Here is a 19,155-nt window from a genome sequence, read left to right on the forward strand (position 1 = left end):
CATCCAAGTTGACTCAACGCGTCGAGTCATCCCCTTGACTCGCCGAGTCCTATAATCCAGAAATCCAGAAATCGTGATCCAACTCATTGAGTCCCTTAGCAGACTCGCCGAGTTCTACCTCGTACATAATTAGGACAGAACGTCATCAACTCGTCGAGTCCCTCTATAGACTCGCCGAGTTCCTTAGTCTGTTTGGGTCAACTTAAAGGATTAAGCCCCTACTCTTCAGATCCCAACTCCATATTCTATCTACATACTGGAAATTTCTTCTTAAGGGTAAAGTTTCCAACTTTACCCACTATTAGTCCTTCCCAAAGAGTTAAACTCAAACCCTAGCTCTCTAGAACATGGATCTTGGTCCAAAAGCCATAGTACTCTAAACTAAACCATTATAACACAGATCTAGGCCTTAGACACCACTTGAATACGTAAAGTCTCGGACTTTACTTCAATGCATGGCCTTTTGGGGCTTAAAAGGCCATAACAATGTCTTTAGGCTTGCATGGGGCTTCTATGGTCATAAAGTTTGCACCTTTATGCCATGGAACCCCTTCTAGACCCCAGATCTGAAAGGTAAGCCACTTGGGACGTCCAAATCCCAAAGATCAAGATCCTTGAACCAAAACACTCATAAAATGGACGTAAGAATATCTAATGAACTAATAGCCAAGCTAGAAACTTGATTACCAGAAAGTGAAGAGGATGGAAGGAAGTCTTTGGATTTACTACCTTCTCCTTGAACCCTCTAGCTCCTTCTTCTTCTTTAAAATTCAAGAACACACAAAAGTTACTCAAGGATGGCTCACACACTCACAAAATGCTTTAGGGTTTATGACTTGGAGGCTGGAAATGAGGCCAAAGGGTGGGGATTAAGATGCTTAAATATGGTACAAACCCCCAAAATTAGGGTTTCCCTCGGCCAGACCTACTCGCCGAGGCGAGGGCTCTCGACTCGTCGAGTAGATAACTTAAAACCCGCGTCCAAAACTCGTTTCTACTCGACGAGTCTGGGGCTTCCAACTCGTCGAGTAGCTCTAATAAAATGAATAATTTATGAATAAAAGCGTACCAGAAACCAGACGTTACACTTTTTCTATGTTTAAGAGGGGGGGGGGATACAAGTAACACACAAGAAAATTTACGTTAAAACACAAACATTTAAATACGTTATTTTACTATTTTTACGAATATTTTACTACCAACCGCGTATATTTTTACATACAACGTTTTGATAAAAACGTAAAGATATGAAAAACGGTTACAAAATACACTACATTATTCTTATATATATATATATATATATATATATATATATATATATATATATATATATATATATATATATATAGTACAAAACGGTCGTTTCATTAAACTATATAAATATAGTTTACGAAACTTTACCACCTTTGTAACCCGTTGAGCAAAGGGTATAATTATATAAAGTACATATATAATTGTTTTATGTCATTTCTTAATTATCCTGGAAAAAGGGGATAATTACATATACAAACATTTTCATTACAAAAACACGTACTCTCGTTGAATAAATTTGTGAGTCATTGTCTTCATCGTACGTAATTGAGGTATACACGAAAGTCCTGTTTCATAACCAAAATATCCTGTAAGAGAGCGTGATACTTGTGTATAGATCTATACGGGACTGATGATCCCACACCCTGACTGATAGCTACAGTCAGACCGGCAGATTATGGGTGACAAAGGTCATAAACACTTCGATGCCTGAAGAACATCGTGGAAGACAATTCATTTTTAGCACGGTTATGAAAACTCACATGGGGAAACAACTATACGTATATTTTACACGAAAACACATTTCTTCAATCGGTTTCATACATGAATAAAACTATATATTACTATTTTAAGTATGGAAAACACTGGTACATTTCGGTCTTGGAACATTTAAGACTACAACTCATTTCTACAGAAAATATCGGATTTTCTGGAAACAAACACGACATCTTTTCACGGAAAGGCTTACTATTTTTCATACAGACTCTTATGAACTCCCCAACTTAACTGTTGACACTTTTTTCAAACAACTTGTACTCTCAGGGAATCAGTAAAACATGTAACCAACAACTTTTGAGGATGGGGCGCTAAGGCGTCAATCAAATCTTTTGTCATCATATTGTAATTGACTATTGAAACATGTAACACTTACAATGATGTAACTTTTTAAATTATATATATGATGGTTATGTTTGCTTTCTTTACTATTACTCAATTGTTATGATACAATACATGAAAGTCATCCACCCCCGAATGTTTCCGCCATCTTGGTTTGGGGGTGTGACAATTTTACCCTATAAATTGATTTAGTGAAGTGGGTAAAACCCCAATGTCGAAATTAATGAGATTAAATGATTAGGGTTTAGTTTTCTACCCTCCCTTGTGTAATACTCGTGTTCCAGACTAGCTTAAGTTTATATTTATCAGGGGCTAAAGATTGAGTTTTGGAAAAAAACTTTGTGCCACGACGTGGTGCAAGGATGCCCACGTTGTGGCATCAAATAAAATAATGCGTAATTTATTGAATCGTCACGACATGGCATTAGGCCGCCACGGCGTGGCAACTATTCTGAACCAAGCTCATGATTCTCTATGGTTTCTTCCATATTTAAACCTCTCTACCTTGAACTTAGGGTTGGGCCCATTTGCATGAGTGGGCTCACTTTTGCATTGATATATTGGGTTGGGCCCATTGGCATGCATGTAGGGATGGGCCCATTTTCATGAGTGAGTTGTGCCCATTGTATGTTGGGCTAGGCTCATTTTATGTTGGTCATACATAAAGGAATTTTAGGAAATCTATGGATAACTACATGATGATTGACATATTAGAAGTGAATAACATTCATGAAAATGAATTGACACTCTAAAGATGATATTGGAACATAAACATGAAGGGATGATAGTAAGTTTTGAAAGAATGCCTTGAAGATAAAAACGTTTTTTAAAGAAAATAATGTGTTGGAAAAACGAATATTTGATATGTGAAAACATTAAGTGCTTCGTAGAATAAGTCTTCATGCTGATGTGATGATACCTTGGTGGAATGATGTGGTTCTATCCACCTTGGCCATGTATCACAGGTTGTATTATGTATCTCTTTAATGCCATGTATCACATGTTTTATTTAAATAGAAAATATGATAGTGAAGTCAGAAGTTAAGAGATAGAGAATGTAGTGGAACTTGTCAAGTTCCTTACTATATATTGATGTAATTCTTATTTTCTTGTTATTGGTTATATGATACTTTATGGTAACACCCAATGTTTTAATCATAAATGTTTGTGGGATCGGTTTTTGTTAAATGTGAGTTAATACTGTAACATTGCATTTCCAGGTTTTATTCCCTTAAGCCCTTCATCTTTAAAATATTTGTGAAATGGTCCCTAGCCGAGTATGTTGGGTGTACTCTATGAGTACGCTGGACGTACTGGCTCCTTAGATGGTCACGGAGACGCCCACGTATGCTGGGTGTACGCTCAGCTGGGACAAACCCTAATTTTTAGGGTTTGTGCCCTATTTAAACACCTTAAGTTGCATTTGGGGTTTCTTATGACCAACCTCCATCTCTAAAAACCCTAAGAATGAAACCCTAATCTTCATTGAGTGTTTGTGATCCATTGTATGGTTTTTGAGGTGTTTTGTGCCCCTTGAAGGAAGTGAAGCTTGGTGGTGGAAGCTTTGGTGGACTTGGAGCTTGAAGATCCAGGATCTTCATCAACTTTGCAAGATATTTGAGGTATAAAGCTCCTAACTTGATTGTTCCTTATGCTAGATCTAGTTTAGGGTTTCATTTGTGCATTTTTGGGTCCTTCAAGCCATGCTTCTCCAGAAGATTGGGATGTTAGATCTTGGATTATCTGAGGTCCGTTGTTCCTAAAAATACAACCTTGAATCCTTGATGTCTTGTCTTGATCCATGCATGATTTAGGGCTCTTATTATGTGTCTTAATGGTAAAAATTGAGTGTTGGGTCCTTTTGAGCCATGCAAAGGCTCCAAGTTAAGAACTTTATGGATTAGGACGTTTATTTAGACTTGGATCTGAAATTTGGATGCTTGAGTGCAAGTATTAAGCACTTAAGGGTAAAATGGACTTTTACCCTAAGTATCGGACATCGGAATAGGATTCCAGCTTTGGGTTGTGGACCAATTATTAATTGGGTGTTATTTGATGATGTTAGCGCGGGGATTTTCCAGATCAACAGCCCGAGCTTTTATCTGAGATATTCAGCAGCTTGAGGTGAGTTTCCTCATTGTGTTTGGCGGGTCGAATGCACCGATGTTAGCCCATGGTTTATTATGATTAGGATGCTCGTTGTTTGTGTGACTTTTGCATGTATGTTATGTGATATGTATACCGGGCGTGGCCCAATATCGGGCAAGGACTGATGAGTGTATTGTATGTTATTATCTTTGTGATTATTGCATGTGTTTATGTGTATGTATATATACCAGGCGGAACCCGATGCCATGCGGGGCCTAATGAATGTGATGAGGCGGGGCCCATCTCATATTATTGAAAGATCTGTTCCGAGCGGGGCTCGATGCCAGACGGGGCCCATTATATGTTTGATATATATGGTATGTGGTGTTTTGGGGAACTCACTAAGCTTCGTGCTTACGGTTTTTAATTTATGTTTCTGGTACTTCTGGTTCAAAGGGGAGGAGTTTGGGATGACCTCATTGCACACACTATGATTTCCGCTTTATATAACTCTGATGTATTGGATTGGTTGATTGGCATACTCTGATGTTCTTGTATGGTTTTATAAACAATTTTGGTTTGATGGTTTTTATTATAATTAAAATGAAATTTTTGGCCTTAAATTTTAAAACGTTACAAATACTTGAAATGATTTTGTTTAAACAATAGTATTTTAAAGTTTGAAAAAGTTTTGAAAAATGTAAATGAGACGATGACGCTGATAGAAGGCAGTGTGATTGGACGACAACATAGATAATAAATAATTATCATAACGATGAATTTATCATGATTGTGATGATAGACATGTCTACTAGAGATAATATCCACAAGAGAGATATGTATGTTGATTATTTCATGTGTCATATTTCTGAGTTTGTTCCAAAAATATATTGAATGTCTTTTTCTTCATTACAACATGGTTATTGCAATCCATAATGAAGTGTCTTCGGATGGGGTTTTTATTTTACCAACTTCCAAACAATGATCGGGTTGTTCTCTTGGTCGAGTCTTATCAATGACGGTGGTACTCAAAGGAAATGATTGTATTTCCTTATTCTTACCACTATGTGGGTTCTACGAAGATTTCAGAATGCCACTTTATTCCATCTTATCAAGCCAAAAAAACATTACTTAGTCTTGTTTTTGGATTTTACAACATACATAAGAAACTGATAGTGAATTGGGTAAGTTGCAATGTTTTAAAAACCGGTTCGAATTGGTCAATTGAATCGGTTGGATCGAAAACTAGAGAAATGAGCGGTCCAACTAGCAATAGTTTTATGTCTATTTCTTGATCAGAACGAACTGACTGATTTTTATAAAAAATCGGGTGAATTGAATAAAAACACACATAAATGAAACATTTATCATAACAAATTTTGGTGGTCATGTCACATCTAATTAGATTTATCTTAAATTGAATAAACACACATGGTAAATGTTTTGAACATTTTTGAAATGTGTATTTATCTAAAACTATATTTCTTTAGGTGTTATATTTTATTTTCTTTTGATGTATGTGGATTGATGTAACACTTATAGTTATGTATTTTTTATAATGTATTTGGAGTGATCTGTAACTTGTTTTTATGTGTATTTTTAATGTTGAATTTGTTTTTATGTACATCTTTAACGTTTAAACTTGTGTGCACATGAAAATAAAAATAAAAATAAAATTATAAAAATTCTAGAATCATTTTGACCCGACGGTCGAACTGAAAATCGATCTCATACCAGTTCAACTAAAAAACCAGTTTTTTTAAAACATTGATAGGCTGGCTTAAAAATCCAATTCTAATTGTGTCATCCGTGTAATATTTGTTTTACTTTCCTTTTAGTGTTCTAATACACTCATCTACCATTAAAAAAATGCTTAATGTCCTTATTTAATTTTCCTAATTATGAAAATAAATCATTTTAATACAACTAGTTAGAGTTGTTGGTGATTTTAGGATCATCACACATTTTTTAGTTGCAATTTATACGAGTAAAGAACGGGGTTTTAAGTTAAGTTCAAATACAAGTCATAAGGTGTAGAAGTGCATATTCCATACGTTTAGAGAAATTAAATATCATTCTACATTTTGTTCCTATTTTTGTTCCTACTTATTTAAGATGATGACAAATGTACAAATTTAACATCTCAATCAAATTTAAATAAAATTTAATGACACTTGTTACCATCTAAAATATATAGGAAGATAGTAGAAACAAAAAGTAGAAAGATTTTTAATTTCTCATATTTTTTATTTCTCATATGTTTATGCTAGAGTAGCTTTCCCCCTGCCCATACTTAAGGAAGTGCAATATGAATGTTGATGTACTAAGTATTTTTGGTTTGTTGGTTTCTATAAAATTGAACACACCTTTGCACAAACATGATTAATAACTATCAATCTTCTTGCATTAATTTGAAATTGCCAATTTCTATTGGACTATCATCGAGCGAATTTCGCGATACACGTGAAAGATAGAGACGAAATATTGCTTGTGTAACTAATAATTTTTTATCAAGAAAATATAACTACGGCCACAATTTTAAGTGTTTAGATGATCAAATTTAACTTTGTGCCTGTGAAAATGAATGGTTATTATTCTATGAGTGGATATATCTATCCGATTTTATATAAATCATATATTAAGATTTTGAAGTTTTTTGTAAAGAAAAAAATGGTTGTCACTATCACATGCCTCCATTGGTTCCTCCGCCAAAGCATATAATGAAGCATTAATTTAAATTCAAGAAATGTTCACTTATTCACCGTCTTTTTTAAAGAACGAAAATTAAACATATTGTAAATTTGTCATAATATTTAGTCTTATTACTTTGTCCAAAAGCTTATGTAAGACTTGGTCCAAACTTATAATTCCAGCAAATGTGGGCTACACTATATATAATGAACAGATAGATATACGTGATTATGAGCATAATTCTAAGTTTCAAACTCAGTTATATTAGATTAAAGAAATGTGTCACTTGAAGCATATTACTTCGATTTTTGGATTCATTTTCCTATTTATGCATGTAATTGTTACTCATGGTGAACTTACAAACGATTTAGCTTTGGGTTTCACTCGTCTCCCTTTCAACTCTAACTATTATATAAACCATAAACCATATAATCTTCCTCTTGAGGAGAGGTATAGCTTCATCAATGAAGTTCACAAACTATGGGTTTTCTCCACGGATGAACCATTATCTCGTGGTAGTCCCACACTCCCCCGCTCTGAATTATTCATCAATGTAAGTAGTTATTTTATAGATTGAAATTTTATTTACTAGAAGTTTGAATTTGTTCTCAATTGATCTTTTATGCATGGCATAGGGTTACATGTATTCTACGGGTATTTGGCAATTTGAAGCCCATGTCTTCGTGCCACATGGAACAACGGGTGTAAGTGTGATGCAAGTGTTTGGGTCAGACCCTCCGCATACTACAACTTTGATGATTCGAGTCTACGATGGAAATCTTTACTACTATAAAAGAAATGTTATTTTTCGTAATATATACAATAAATGGTTTCGTTTGAACGTTATCCATGATGTAGAAGGCAACAATGTTAAGGTCTACATAAACGGGGTTCTCAGGTTCAAGGCGAATGGTCGAGGTGGAACCACTCATTATTTCAAATGTGGAGTTTATGCGCAAGACCGAGCTTCATTTTATATGGAATCCCGGTTGAAAAATATCAAAATTTTTAAGAAATGTAACTAATCTTTTAGCTATCTAGTTCATAGAAACCTGGAATAACAAAGTGAAGAAATTTTGAATGATTTTTTCAAAAGGATGAGTATTTGGAGTAGGTTGATGACTCTCTTGTTATTTCAGATTTTCCTATATATGGATTTGATTCTATAGTTTTTAGAGTTTACAATTATATGATAGGGTTCCAAGGCACTTGGTTTTGAGACAGTCAAATAATAGAAAAGTTATTTGGTTCATCCATTTGGACATACATTGACCGAACCAAGTTAATTATCTGTTTCATTTTATTGTTTTCTTTGATTGCTTGCATAACAAAATCCTTATTATGAAAGCATATAAGTGCTTTCAGTTCTACCTACACCATGATATTCCTTATCAACATCTCAAGTTAAACTATTTCAAAAAAGTGAAAAACATAAAATTAGATGGAGACATCCCATGATATTCAGCAATGGACGACATCAAAAGTAGGATTTTCAAGATTTTTCAACGATCTTCCTGCTTTGTGTTTCAATAATTTTGAAGATGGTAGCATGTTAAGTGACCTATGTTATCTATGGATCATGAAAAATGCGTGAATGATTATTTGTATACATAATACATTAGAGATAATCACATAAATTACCACTTTGTGAATTTACTTTTTTATTGATAAATTATAAAATCATATTTCTTTAAACAATTTTATAATTATATGAACAATTTCATAATTATATGAAGATATTCGCTTTTATTTAACTGTTTTACAATTACAATTACGAAACTATAAATTTTTAAAATTTTCTTTTAATTGATAACCATTTTGTATCATTAACATATGATCAATTTGTTAAATATTACATTATAATTGTAATATTTAATTTTATATTATAGTTTGGAAAGAAAAAGAACATCACGCGGATCGCTATTCAAAGGTGCAATCACCGTCCGATTAATCCGTATCGAACGGACGTCATTCAACACTAAAACGAAAGGATCCCGCCTCTGACTATAAACAACCGATCAAATTACCAAATTCCTTCATCGTCTTCAATTCCAAAACCCTAATTTCACCTTTGAATTCGATCTTAGCATCTTTCTGAAATGTCGGGCCGTGGCAAGGGAGGCAAAGGATTGGGAAAGGGAGGAGCCAAGAGACACCGGAAAGTTCTTCGCGATAACATTCAAGGCATCACAAAGCCCGCCATTAGAAGGTTAGCTCGAAGAGGAGGTGTCAAGCGTATCAGCGGTTTGATATATGAGGAGACCCGTGGAGTTCTCAAGATATTTCTCGAGAATGTCATCAGAGACGCCGTCACATACACCGAACATGCTCGCCGGAAAACTGTTACAGCGATGGACGTTGTTTATGCGTTGAAACGACAGGGGCGTACTCTCTATGGATTTGGTGGTTAAAATTTTAGGTAGTTCTTAGAAGTTAATGAAGTGATTGTAGATCTTGTTCGTTGTTTATTTCCCGTTTTAGGGTTGTTCAAGCTATTGAAAATTTCTGATTTTCATAATCATAACGAGTCTAATTGACAAAGATGGAAGAAAGCTATTTAATTTATAACTGTCTTTATTACATTATTCATGATCATGGTTTAATCTTACAAAACACAATCAAAATCCGCCATTATTGCACTCTGTAGAGGTACTGTTGGTGATATTGGCCGAATGCGGTGGAGGTGTGGTGGTCGGAACATCATCATTATCATCGGAAGTATCACAATACCCACGCAAGATATCACCTTCTTCATTGGTAAACCCAAGTGATCCAAGCGAAGAGGGCCAGCATTTCTTTTCAATCTTCTCAATCGCCTTACAACAACCCATTCCGAGATAAGTCTCTCCATTTAGGAAGAACAGTATGATTTCTCCACTGCATGATTGAAGCTCGAACAATGACTCCCAACACCCAGTTGAATCAATATCTTCACCGGTGGCTAATTCCTCGAGTAGAGTTGGTGATGGAGCACCTATGGGGATGAAGGGCCTGGTGTCAACCAACATGGAAGTGGTTGAAATGAGAAGGGTTAGGAAGATTAATTGGAAACTGTTAGCCATTGATTTTGTTGAAGAAGATGATATGGGAAATGGATGATGAAGATGATATTGGAGTTGGAATTTATAGGAGATGGATATGGAGATTTACGTTTCATGGGAGGTTAAGGGACAATCAGTGAATGAGTTGATGTTATGATAAATTGATGATGAGTTGAGTTCATTATAATTAGTATTAAGTATTAACCATGCCTTTCTACCTTCGGTGGCATTTTTAATTCTTGAAATATGACCTATTTCAAAACATATGTATAAGTAAGTTGCAAAATACTTCATACGTTTTGAATTATATTTTCGGATTAATGTTAGTATTAAAGACAACATACTTGTTTTGAATTATATTTGTTGGATTAATGGTCAGAATTGATCATAAATCTTTTTTTGTTTGCATATTTTAAGTTCTTGAAATGACATTTTACATGTTAAATAGGTGAAAGTGATATATGCTATCTTTTTCATTCGTTTACATTTAAATATGGATATAATGTCCACCTAATTTTATTGTGGCTCTAATGTTAGAGAATTATTACGTGTGAAAGTGGGACAAACCATTAGAAAATTTCAATTAGGTATGAAGTATTTTACAACTTATACATATGTTTCGGGTAATAGTAGGTATTTCTTGGTTGTTATTTGTTAATCAATGATCTTTTGGAAGCATGTTTAGATGTTAGAACATGGGTGGTACTTTGTGATCAAATGAAAGATTTTTTCTTTCTGTACTTCTCAATTTTGTGTTAGTATTTTTGTGTATTTCCACGAACCACTAATGACTGATGATTACAGTCTACAAATAAAGATATTGAATCCACAAACAAAGATATGGAATCCATATGTTAATGTTTTTCTTAACCTAACAAAATATTTCATTCCTATTTATTTACTTGACAATGCACAAACATTGACAAATACTACAAAAGACACCAACACTGAAAGTGAAAGTAGAACACATAATAGTTGGACATTAATGCCAAACCATGTCAAGTATGGAGTTCAAGATCATCTACTAGCAAATCTAAAAAGCAAATCTAGTTTTTTCTTGATTTCAACAAAAACCACAACCCATGCAATTGGAAAGATCTGATTATTTGCATCCCTACTAATAACACATAGCAATTCCGTATAAGAAGCACCTAGCTATCACAGATTCACAGTTATCTTGTTACACCCTTTTTAACATCTTCAAAACACACATACAACTTACTAAAGTAATTTTTACCATGAGCTTGATCTTCTAATATCTTCACCATAAAACCATAGTCAAGCATAGTGTTCTATAAGAGTCCCCTTTCTAAGAGTGTATTAATATTTTCTGACTATCAATCTAGACATAGGTTACGATTGAACCAAACTTGAAGTCCTATGACATTTGTGGCTAAGTTCCAAAGTTTTAATTTAAAAAGAGTGTCCATCACTCATCCATAAACCCCATAACTTGAATGTACATTCCTCCTGACAACACTTCGCCAAGAGTCTTTTACTAATTTTTTTTTTGTAACGAAGTCTGTACTCTATACCTATATCCAACAACATTTTTTATACATGAGAGACCTGAATATCAAAGTTCACTAGGAACAAAGTAATAAAGTTTCTCACAATAATGTAAAAGTTCACTAGGAACAAAGTAATAAAGTTTCTCACAATAATGTAAAAGTTCACTAGGAACAAAATAATAAAGTTTCTCACAATAATGTAAAAGTTCATTAGGAACACAATAATAAAGTTTATCACAACGCTTTGGTATGAAAGGTTGGAGAAATATTACACCCAAATTTTATTTTTTGAAGAGAAAAATTCCGATTATTTTATACTTTGTCCAAATTAACGAAACAGTCATTATTTTTTTCAACAAAAAATAACAAATAAACATTTGAATTAAACCATAATATGATCTAAAATATTGGTATATTATCAAAGATTTTCCTATAAAAAGTTAGAAACCAAATAGACAATTACTATGATCAAATTGAGTACTTCTTTAGGCAAGACTCAAGAGTGATTATAAAAAATATTCTTAGATTACTTCCTATTACATCATGATTAGGTATCATGCGCTTTACAATATAGATTATCCTTGGCTTATATAGACATTTTATGATAAAATTTGAACATTTGATTACTATATTAATTGTTTAGAGATAATAAAATGACTCTTCAACCTCAAGTATCCATTTAGAGTAGCTATAATTACAACATCACAAACACTAAATTACATTACACACCCTTAAGAGCAAAGACAAGCACAAGAAGCTAGTAATACTATTTTCAAAGTGCAAAAGAACATTGCTAATTCTCCATAGCACATAGATCCTGGATTTAGTCATTTCAGTCTGGACAAATACTTAGTTTCCCGTTAAAACAAGTCGTCGTCAGTTAACTTCAACACCTGTCAACTCCGGCTGCACCTTCCGCGGCCTCCCTCTCGGCCTACCACTACCAGTCGAAATCTTAACCTTCTTCGCCGCCGGTGGCGAATTCGGATCTTTCTTCGGCCGGCCTCTCCCCCTCTTCACCTCTGACCCGGACTCCGCTGCCGGATTCTTCTCCAACGCCGCCGGATCCTTCGGCTTCGAAGGACGTCCGCGGCCACGTTTCAATGGGGAATTAGGATCAGGTCTCATATAATTGTTCCTCAACAACACTAATTCACCACTGTCCTTCAAATTCTTCAGATTTTCCGTCAATAACGCCGTGCCTCCAGATGGTAAATTACCGTAAGTTGATTCGATGTGGTTTAATATCGATGATTTGTTCGAACCTTCTTTCTGTTTCAAAGCATCAATCGCTTCAAAAATCATCTGCACAGTAGGCCCACAATTCAAAATCGATGTCATAAAAACTGAAAACCAATTCAAATCCTCGATTGCTTTTCTTGAATTCTGTAAAAAAACGAAGATCAACGGTTACCTGAGGATAGGGCGGGAGTGATGGGAGGTTGGTATCTTCTTCAGTGGCCATTGAAAGAGCGTAGTAAGAAGCTTTGTGGGTGATGAATGATGAGTGAAGGGGAAGGTCTACGTGAAGACAATTTATGAGAGGATTCTAGCTTCCTAAATAAATTCGACGGTTGTGATTTTCGAGGGTGATGGGATTAACGGCTTTGGATTTGTTTATCGATGTGGATCGATGACGTGTCGTTAGAAGGTATGTGATCGATGACGTGTCGAATGTGTAGAAGGTGTGAGTATTTAAATTCTAGTTACTTGGAACTTTGTCTTTTTTTGCTCTCTTTATTCTTGTCTTCTTCTCTCTTGAGTCTTGTCTCTTCTATAGCTTATAAAATAGCTTTTAAACGCGATTATTAAATAACCGGATTTAATTTTGATATTAACAGTGTAATTTTTATTTTATTTTTTTGCATTCAAGAATTATATTATGAACTATGAAGAGTATATATAATTAATTCATTATAGACATCAATAACCGATTCTCACACTAAAAACAAATTTCAAAATTTGTATTTCCATATTGAGTGGAGAGAAAGTGATGGATAAATTCAATCCGCTTATTTCACATAAATGTACAATTATCCTAATTAGTTTTCTAAAAATAATAAATAAACCGTTTTTTCCCCACAATTTAGTTACGAAACTTACATAAATTGGATTATTGTCTCAATCGCCAACTTTCAATTCAATTGTATGTAAATAAATTGGTATTGTATTTATTAAATTAAATTGTAATCTTTTAACACAATTAAGGTTAAGTATCAAAATAGCAATATACTTAAATTTCTCATCATGACTTAATTTGCATATAAAGAAGTTTAAAAAAATATAAAAATAAAAATTGTCATCATAATTACTCATTAACACGCAGTTTCACAATTAAATACCAAATTAAACCCGATAATGGCATTTTTCATGATTTTAAATGTTAAAAACTTAGATATCTAACCTCAGTGTTACATATTGTGACTTAACTGTGAAAATGAAGAAATTTTTTGGAGATAAATCCTGTTAAGGGTTTAGAACCATCTTTTGTGCAAGAGAGGAGAGATAGGGGAGAGTTTTTGAGAAAAGTATGTGAATTGCTAAGGAAAATTCATTGATAAATTCCAAAGATAAATATTAATCTCTTTTGATTCCATTTTTTATGTTTGGGTATGAAATGGTGGAAACCTTTGGGTTTAATGTTGTAATTGGGATTTGATGTTTAATGATGTTTGGATTAGTGTTTGAATGAAGATTATAATGCGATATCGCCTAATTGATAAATATCATTGAATATGATCCCTTATATCATTTACGGTGTTGGGTGTTGAGATTATGGTAACATGCAAAAACCTCGAAGTGTTGTGAATATGATCCCTTATATGATTTCAGTGGTCCGAAGTATTACGAATATGAATTAGTATTTGAATGAAGTTTCTAATGACATAGCACGCACTTGACCATAGTAGCAGGTTGTGCCTGATTTCAAGTTGTTTATTTAACATGTTGTATTGGGTTATAAAATCTCAACTCGGTAATTATAAGGTTGAGTTGGACGGTAATTTTAACCCATTTTATTAAACAGATCAACTCATCATCCTGAACTCCTCCATTCAATACAAAAATCACCCATCTTGGTTCTCCTCCTCTCCCTTGAATCATTGATCGATCAAAGGCATCAAAAAGACCAAAACTAGGGTTTTGATCTCTTTTATACTCAGTTACTCACCCATCTAGTTTCCATTTAATTAAAAATATAAATTAAATAACTTTTATTCTTTTATATTTTGGTGCTTTTAAGCCAGAAGCATATACTAATAACCCGCTCACGAATTTCTTTACAAAATAACAACAAATAAGAAAAATGTCAACATTACTTTCGAGGTTTATGGCTTACCTTATCTACATATGTTGTATTCATAAACATCCTAAATATACAATGCACAACCTTAATACCATATTGTCAACATTACTACATCAATGATAATAAAATGAGTATTAAATGATGTAAATTCAATGGCGAATCTAGAACAAAAAAAACCACGTGGTTTCTTATGTTATTGAAACTGAAAAAATATTAGTGGTGGGGGTCGGGTCGTATGCCTTAAAATAATTAAACATCACTTCAATAGTTATAATAAAGTTCTTATAACTGAATCCTACGCAGTTAGGAATGTCGTTGAATCGTAATTTGTATGTGACGTTTATACTTTTCGTTTGTTTAACTTTAAATGGATTAAGGATATACTGAAATATTGGGCTATTATAAATGGTTATTGTGTATAAAAAATATGGGCATATCGTTTTTTTTAGATAATTAGGTAGTTCCCTTATAAATAATAAGATAGTTCTTTTTTCTTTCATATATACCATCTATCACAATTAAAAAAAAAAAAAAAGATCCTAGGATGCACCTTCACATAATGTAACTACGCTCCTGTTTAAATCACAAAAAACAAAATATGTCAAAACGTACATATAAATTCAACGGTATTAAACCTAATGATTCATATAAGGTTAGTACCTATTATTGAGTCTAGAGATGCTTTTTTTTATGCAAATAAGTTCCCTTGTATTCATAATAGACCCCATGTCATAACAATGCCATCTATTTTCCATAATCATAACGAACATCGTCCCATGAGGAGGAAGTTGTAGAAATAAAAAGACGTAAAACCTATAGGCATCATTAATATGTTACAAATTATGAGATATCTATCTACATTACATTAATATCATCTTTCTAAAAGTTAACCATATTAGTCTTGTGTTTCATCATCATCATCATCATCATCTTTGTAGTCTAACTTTGGCAATGGAATCTGATTCATCATAAATCTATAGTTGTCACCTTCTTCTATCTCCCACTGTCTCTTCAATTCTGATATGGTTTTAGATGCTGCAGCTGCAATCGTTGGGTTACTGTCTTCTGCCAATCTCTGCAACCAAATATTTTATAAGCACACACTTCTCTATCCCCCATCACTTAAATGTCCAAAATACCCTTTCCTCATGAAAATAAAATCAGTTACCTGTAAAGCTCCCATGCCTGCATTGCCAAGTGTCCACATCGATGGTGCAACTGATAAAGCATTAGCCAATGCTTTTCTGCAACAATATCCCAATTTGTTAACACACGACACAACAGATTGTACAAATGACCTAAATACCCTCCTTGATATACATACCTTGTATTGACATCAGGAGAACTTGAACACTCTGCCAATAATGACACACTCCCTTTACCATCCATTGCATCAAGATCCATCAATGTTGCAACCAACAACTCGAGCTGTGAGAGATGGAATTAGCATCCTACTTTCATTTTTTAAAAAAAAATTGAAATTTGTATTTTGGTTTTCTTTTTCAGCTGACCTCTTCAGGGTCAGTATAGTCAATTCCATCAGCCTCAGAAAGTGCAGATGCCATATCCCGATAAGCCTCCTGAACATATATTTATAAATTTACAATGACATCTAAAATGTTGAAGAAAAAAATGTGATTTATATTTTATAAATTATAACAGACCTGAATAGCAGTAATGCGATCAGTTGACACCTCACCAGGGAAAAAGTCTAGAACTTTCCCATTCTTTTCAAGTGTTATTTGACCCGCCATGTCATCAGATGACAAAGCTCCATTTTTCCTACACATAGTTTGACATCAGTATAGTCTACACAATTTTGTCTATAAAAGTAGAGGAACTTACAGCTTATACATCTTGCTCATCATCATGTCTTGAACATCTTTGATAAACTTCACAAGGGTTTAATAGTAAAAAAAAAAATGAAAATAGTCAAATACATTGTCGTAAATATATATAAAAAAAAATTGTGGAACACCAAAACGTACCTCTAAAGCCATGAGGGCATCTTCCATGGCTCGCTGTTTGGCTATATAGTCAGCACGCCGGAGATCAGCCTACCAAAATAAATATTTTAATTTTTAAATGAAAGATCTAATGATTATAAAAAAAAAATCAGAAACGAGAATATTAATTATTAAATTTACAGATTTAACTTAAGGCACCTCTAAAGCTCCATCACTCCAATGTCGGTCAGCAACGCTTTTCAATTTGGATTCAGCTTTGTTTTTTAAAATCTATTAACAAAAAAAAAAAGTGTGTAAATGTTATCAAGGTATGGAAAATGTTTTTAAAAATAAAGAAATAGATAAAATTATACGTACAAGGGCAATGTGATGAAGTCGCTCAGCTCTTTTCTTCACATTATTGTCAATTTTTTCAGTGTCCTCTCTAGCACGAGCTACCAAAACAAGTTGTTTAAAAAATTTGTGAACATATTTATATTTTATACTCAATGAATATCAGTTTATTATATAGAATATTAATTACCATCAAGTTTTAAAAATCCTAAACCAAGAATAGCAACATCTTGGCGTGCCCGAGCATCCAACCTCATAATGCCACTAATAAAAAAAAAATCCAGTCAGCATGCCAGGTCATCATTGTATGAGCATAATAGGGAAAATAGGCAAACCGTGAAAGTAAGAAAATGTCGTTTTTGGCCCTTTCGTTTACAAATCTAGCATCATTGTAAGCATATTTACAAGCTTCAGCTAATGCTTTGTTTGTGATGCCAATTCTTTCTGGATGCATATGTTGTTCATGTCCTCCTTGAGTTCTGCTACATGCAAAAGAACATAATAATTGCTAGAAAAAGGAGTATGATGTGCATATTTGAGTGATTATATTTATACCTGAAATTGTCAGAGCAATCTTCATTGTGGTTTACACGTTCTTCTGTTTCTGTAGTTTGTGATTTTCTTGAACGACATAAGAAAGAATAAGCCCGTGAAGTGACTGAACTAATTGTTTTTTCAAATGTATTCAGTGTTGTCTTGCCTGATAACTTCAGTTTTAACACAGAACTTTGCCCATGGCTGAACTTGTTTGGTACCAATCCTTGAGTGTTACTGTTTGATGTGGGATGATGAGGACTTTTAACAGAAGAGTAGATGATCCCATGAACTTTAGCCATGTAAAGTTGATTGTCACTCTGTTGGGATAAATCATAAAGGATCAGGATCAGAAGTATGCAAGTTTGATATATCAGGAATAAATGAAGATTTTATATAGAAGATACTGTTAAATAGAACATCCCAGTAGGAACTAAATACGGGTGAAAACTGAAAACTGAAACCATCATATATTATTTGAAACACAGTTCTCTTCTTCATTGTCCAAACAGACTCAAAATTAGCAATCTAAGGGATGTATAACTCCTTTGGTATCATTAGTAGGAGTCGGTCTTTCTATCAAGTACATATTCCTAAAGTTTGAGCGAGCTAGGGCATCAACTAAATTGACTCCATAGGCATAAACCTCGCAAAATCTTCAACAGTAACAGGTAAAATCAAATTGCGTAACCAAAATCCCAATCATGACTTGATAATAATGATAACGAACTAAACAACTGAAGAAAAGGGCTAAATGCTTATACATTTTCGAACATGCAGAAGTAACTTAAACTCCATTATACTGTATGTGAAGTGAAAACCTAATGATTTAGGGCAAATTATGGCAAAAACACATCATAAAAATGGTTCCCACTGATGCTTACTTACATGTTTCCCGATTTACTTGAGTAAGAGCTAAATTGCAATGATAGTCAGAAGAAATTGGAAATTCAATAGAATGAGAGAATCAATTTCATAAACGAAGACACACATAGCAAAGTCCGTACTTACCTAATCTCTAATAGGAAGATAGAGGACAATAATTCGCAGTAGGAGTTGAAGATTGAGATTCATTCGAGGGAGATGGGACCAAATGTAACCGATTCAGAGTGAACAGAGTCCACAAGTCAAGCCTGTGGCCCCTCGATCGCCAACATTATGCGTTATGGGGGAAGAAATACGATTACGTAGCTTATTGGCGAGTTTGTATCGTCTATGACCTGAATATTTGAAATTATTATACAACCGACAACGTGTCAGATCGTCATTGGTAAGTTGCCGCTACAAGCTTGTGAAACTGCCACGCTGTCGTTTGGATATTTGTTGATTGACGAATGAATAAGAACCTCAATAAAAGTGATATGGATAGAAGGTGGTATTGGACCACATGAAGGACATGTAAAACTTTAGTATTCCCTCTGTCCTAAATAAATGTTTTGTCTCTTTCAAAAGAATTTGTGGTATCGATTTGAATATTGTGCTTTTGGATTGTTTTTCAATATTGTTTTTAGATTGTTGATTGTTATCGTAAGATATAT

At 33.8% G+C, this 19,155-nt stretch overlaps 4 protein-coding genes and 1 pseudogene across 5 annotated transcripts; 2 read left to right on the plus strand and 3 right to left on the minus strand.

The window, feature by feature from the left end:
* Positions 1-2,566: 2,566 nt before the first annotated feature.
* LOC145164075 (citrate-binding protein-like) lies at positions 2,567-7,952 on the plus strand. Its single transcript, XM_079082797.1, has 5 exons — positions 2,567-2,625; positions 3,369-3,425; positions 3,807-3,836; positions 7,240-7,480; positions 7,563-7,952. The coding sequence occupies exons 1-5, from the start codon at positions 2,567-2,569 to the stop codon at positions 7,950-7,952; spliced, it is 777 nt and encodes a 258-aa protein (XP_078938923.1).
* Positions 7,953-8,953: 1,001 nt separating this feature from the next.
* LOC145166588 (histone H4) lies at positions 8,954-9,445 on the plus strand. Its single transcript, XM_079085594.1, has one exon. The coding sequence runs from the start codon at positions 9,027-9,029 to the stop codon at positions 9,336-9,338; it is 312 nt and encodes a 103-aa protein (XP_078941720.1). The 5' UTR covers positions 8,954-9,026; the 3' UTR covers positions 9,339-9,445.
* A 100-nt stretch (positions 9,446-9,545) lies between these two features.
* LOC145164076 (egg cell-secreted protein 1.3 pseudogene) lies at positions 9,546-9,989 on the minus strand (annotated as a pseudogene).
* Positions 9,990-12,133: 2,144 nt separating this feature from the next.
* On the minus strand, positions 12,134-12,999 carry LOC145166590 (HMG-Y-related protein A-like). The gene is made up of 2 exons (XM_079085595.1): positions 12,894-12,999; positions 12,134-12,784 (listed from the first exon to the last, which is right to left on the minus strand). Exons 1-2 carry the CDS (start codon positions 12,942-12,944, stop codon positions 12,356-12,358), a joined length of 480 nt encoding a protein of 159 aa, XP_078941721.1. The 5' UTR covers positions 12,945-12,999; the 3' UTR covers positions 12,134-12,355.
* A 2,511-nt stretch (positions 13,000-15,510) lies between these two features.
* On the minus strand, positions 15,511-18,808 carry LOC145166591 (senescence-associated protein SPA15, chloroplastic-like). Of its 2 annotated transcripts, XM_079085597.1 has the most exons (14): positions 18,629-18,808; positions 17,784-17,937; positions 17,639-17,687; positions 17,419-17,565; positions 17,274-17,347; positions 17,108-17,184; positions 16,949-17,020; positions 16,772-16,840; positions 16,629-16,675; positions 16,448-16,565; positions 16,295-16,363; positions 16,108-16,211; positions 15,952-16,027; positions 15,511-15,858 (listed from the first exon to the last, which is right to left on the minus strand). In XM_079085597.1, the coding sequence occupies exons 2-14, from the start codon at positions 17,917-17,919 to the stop codon at positions 15,679-15,681; spliced, it is 1,218 nt and encodes a 405-aa protein (XP_078941723.1). In that variant the 5' UTR covers positions 17,920-17,937; positions 18,629-18,808; the 3' UTR covers positions 15,511-15,678. The 2 variants fall into 2 exon arrangements, with proteins under 2 accessions (XP_078941723.1, XP_078941722.1); XM_079085596.1 differs by having other exon boundaries at positions 17,639-17,937; positions 18,629-18,787.
* Positions 18,809-19,155: the final 347 nt, after the last annotated feature.

This window comes from Lactuca virosa, chromosome 3, assembly GCF_052849685.1.
Source record: "Lactuca virosa cultivar CGN04683 chromosome 3, Lactuca_virosa_CGN04683_v6, whole genome shotgun sequence".
Lineage (NCBI taxonomy): Eukaryota > Viridiplantae > Streptophyta > Magnoliopsida > Asterales > Asteraceae > Lactuca > Lactuca virosa.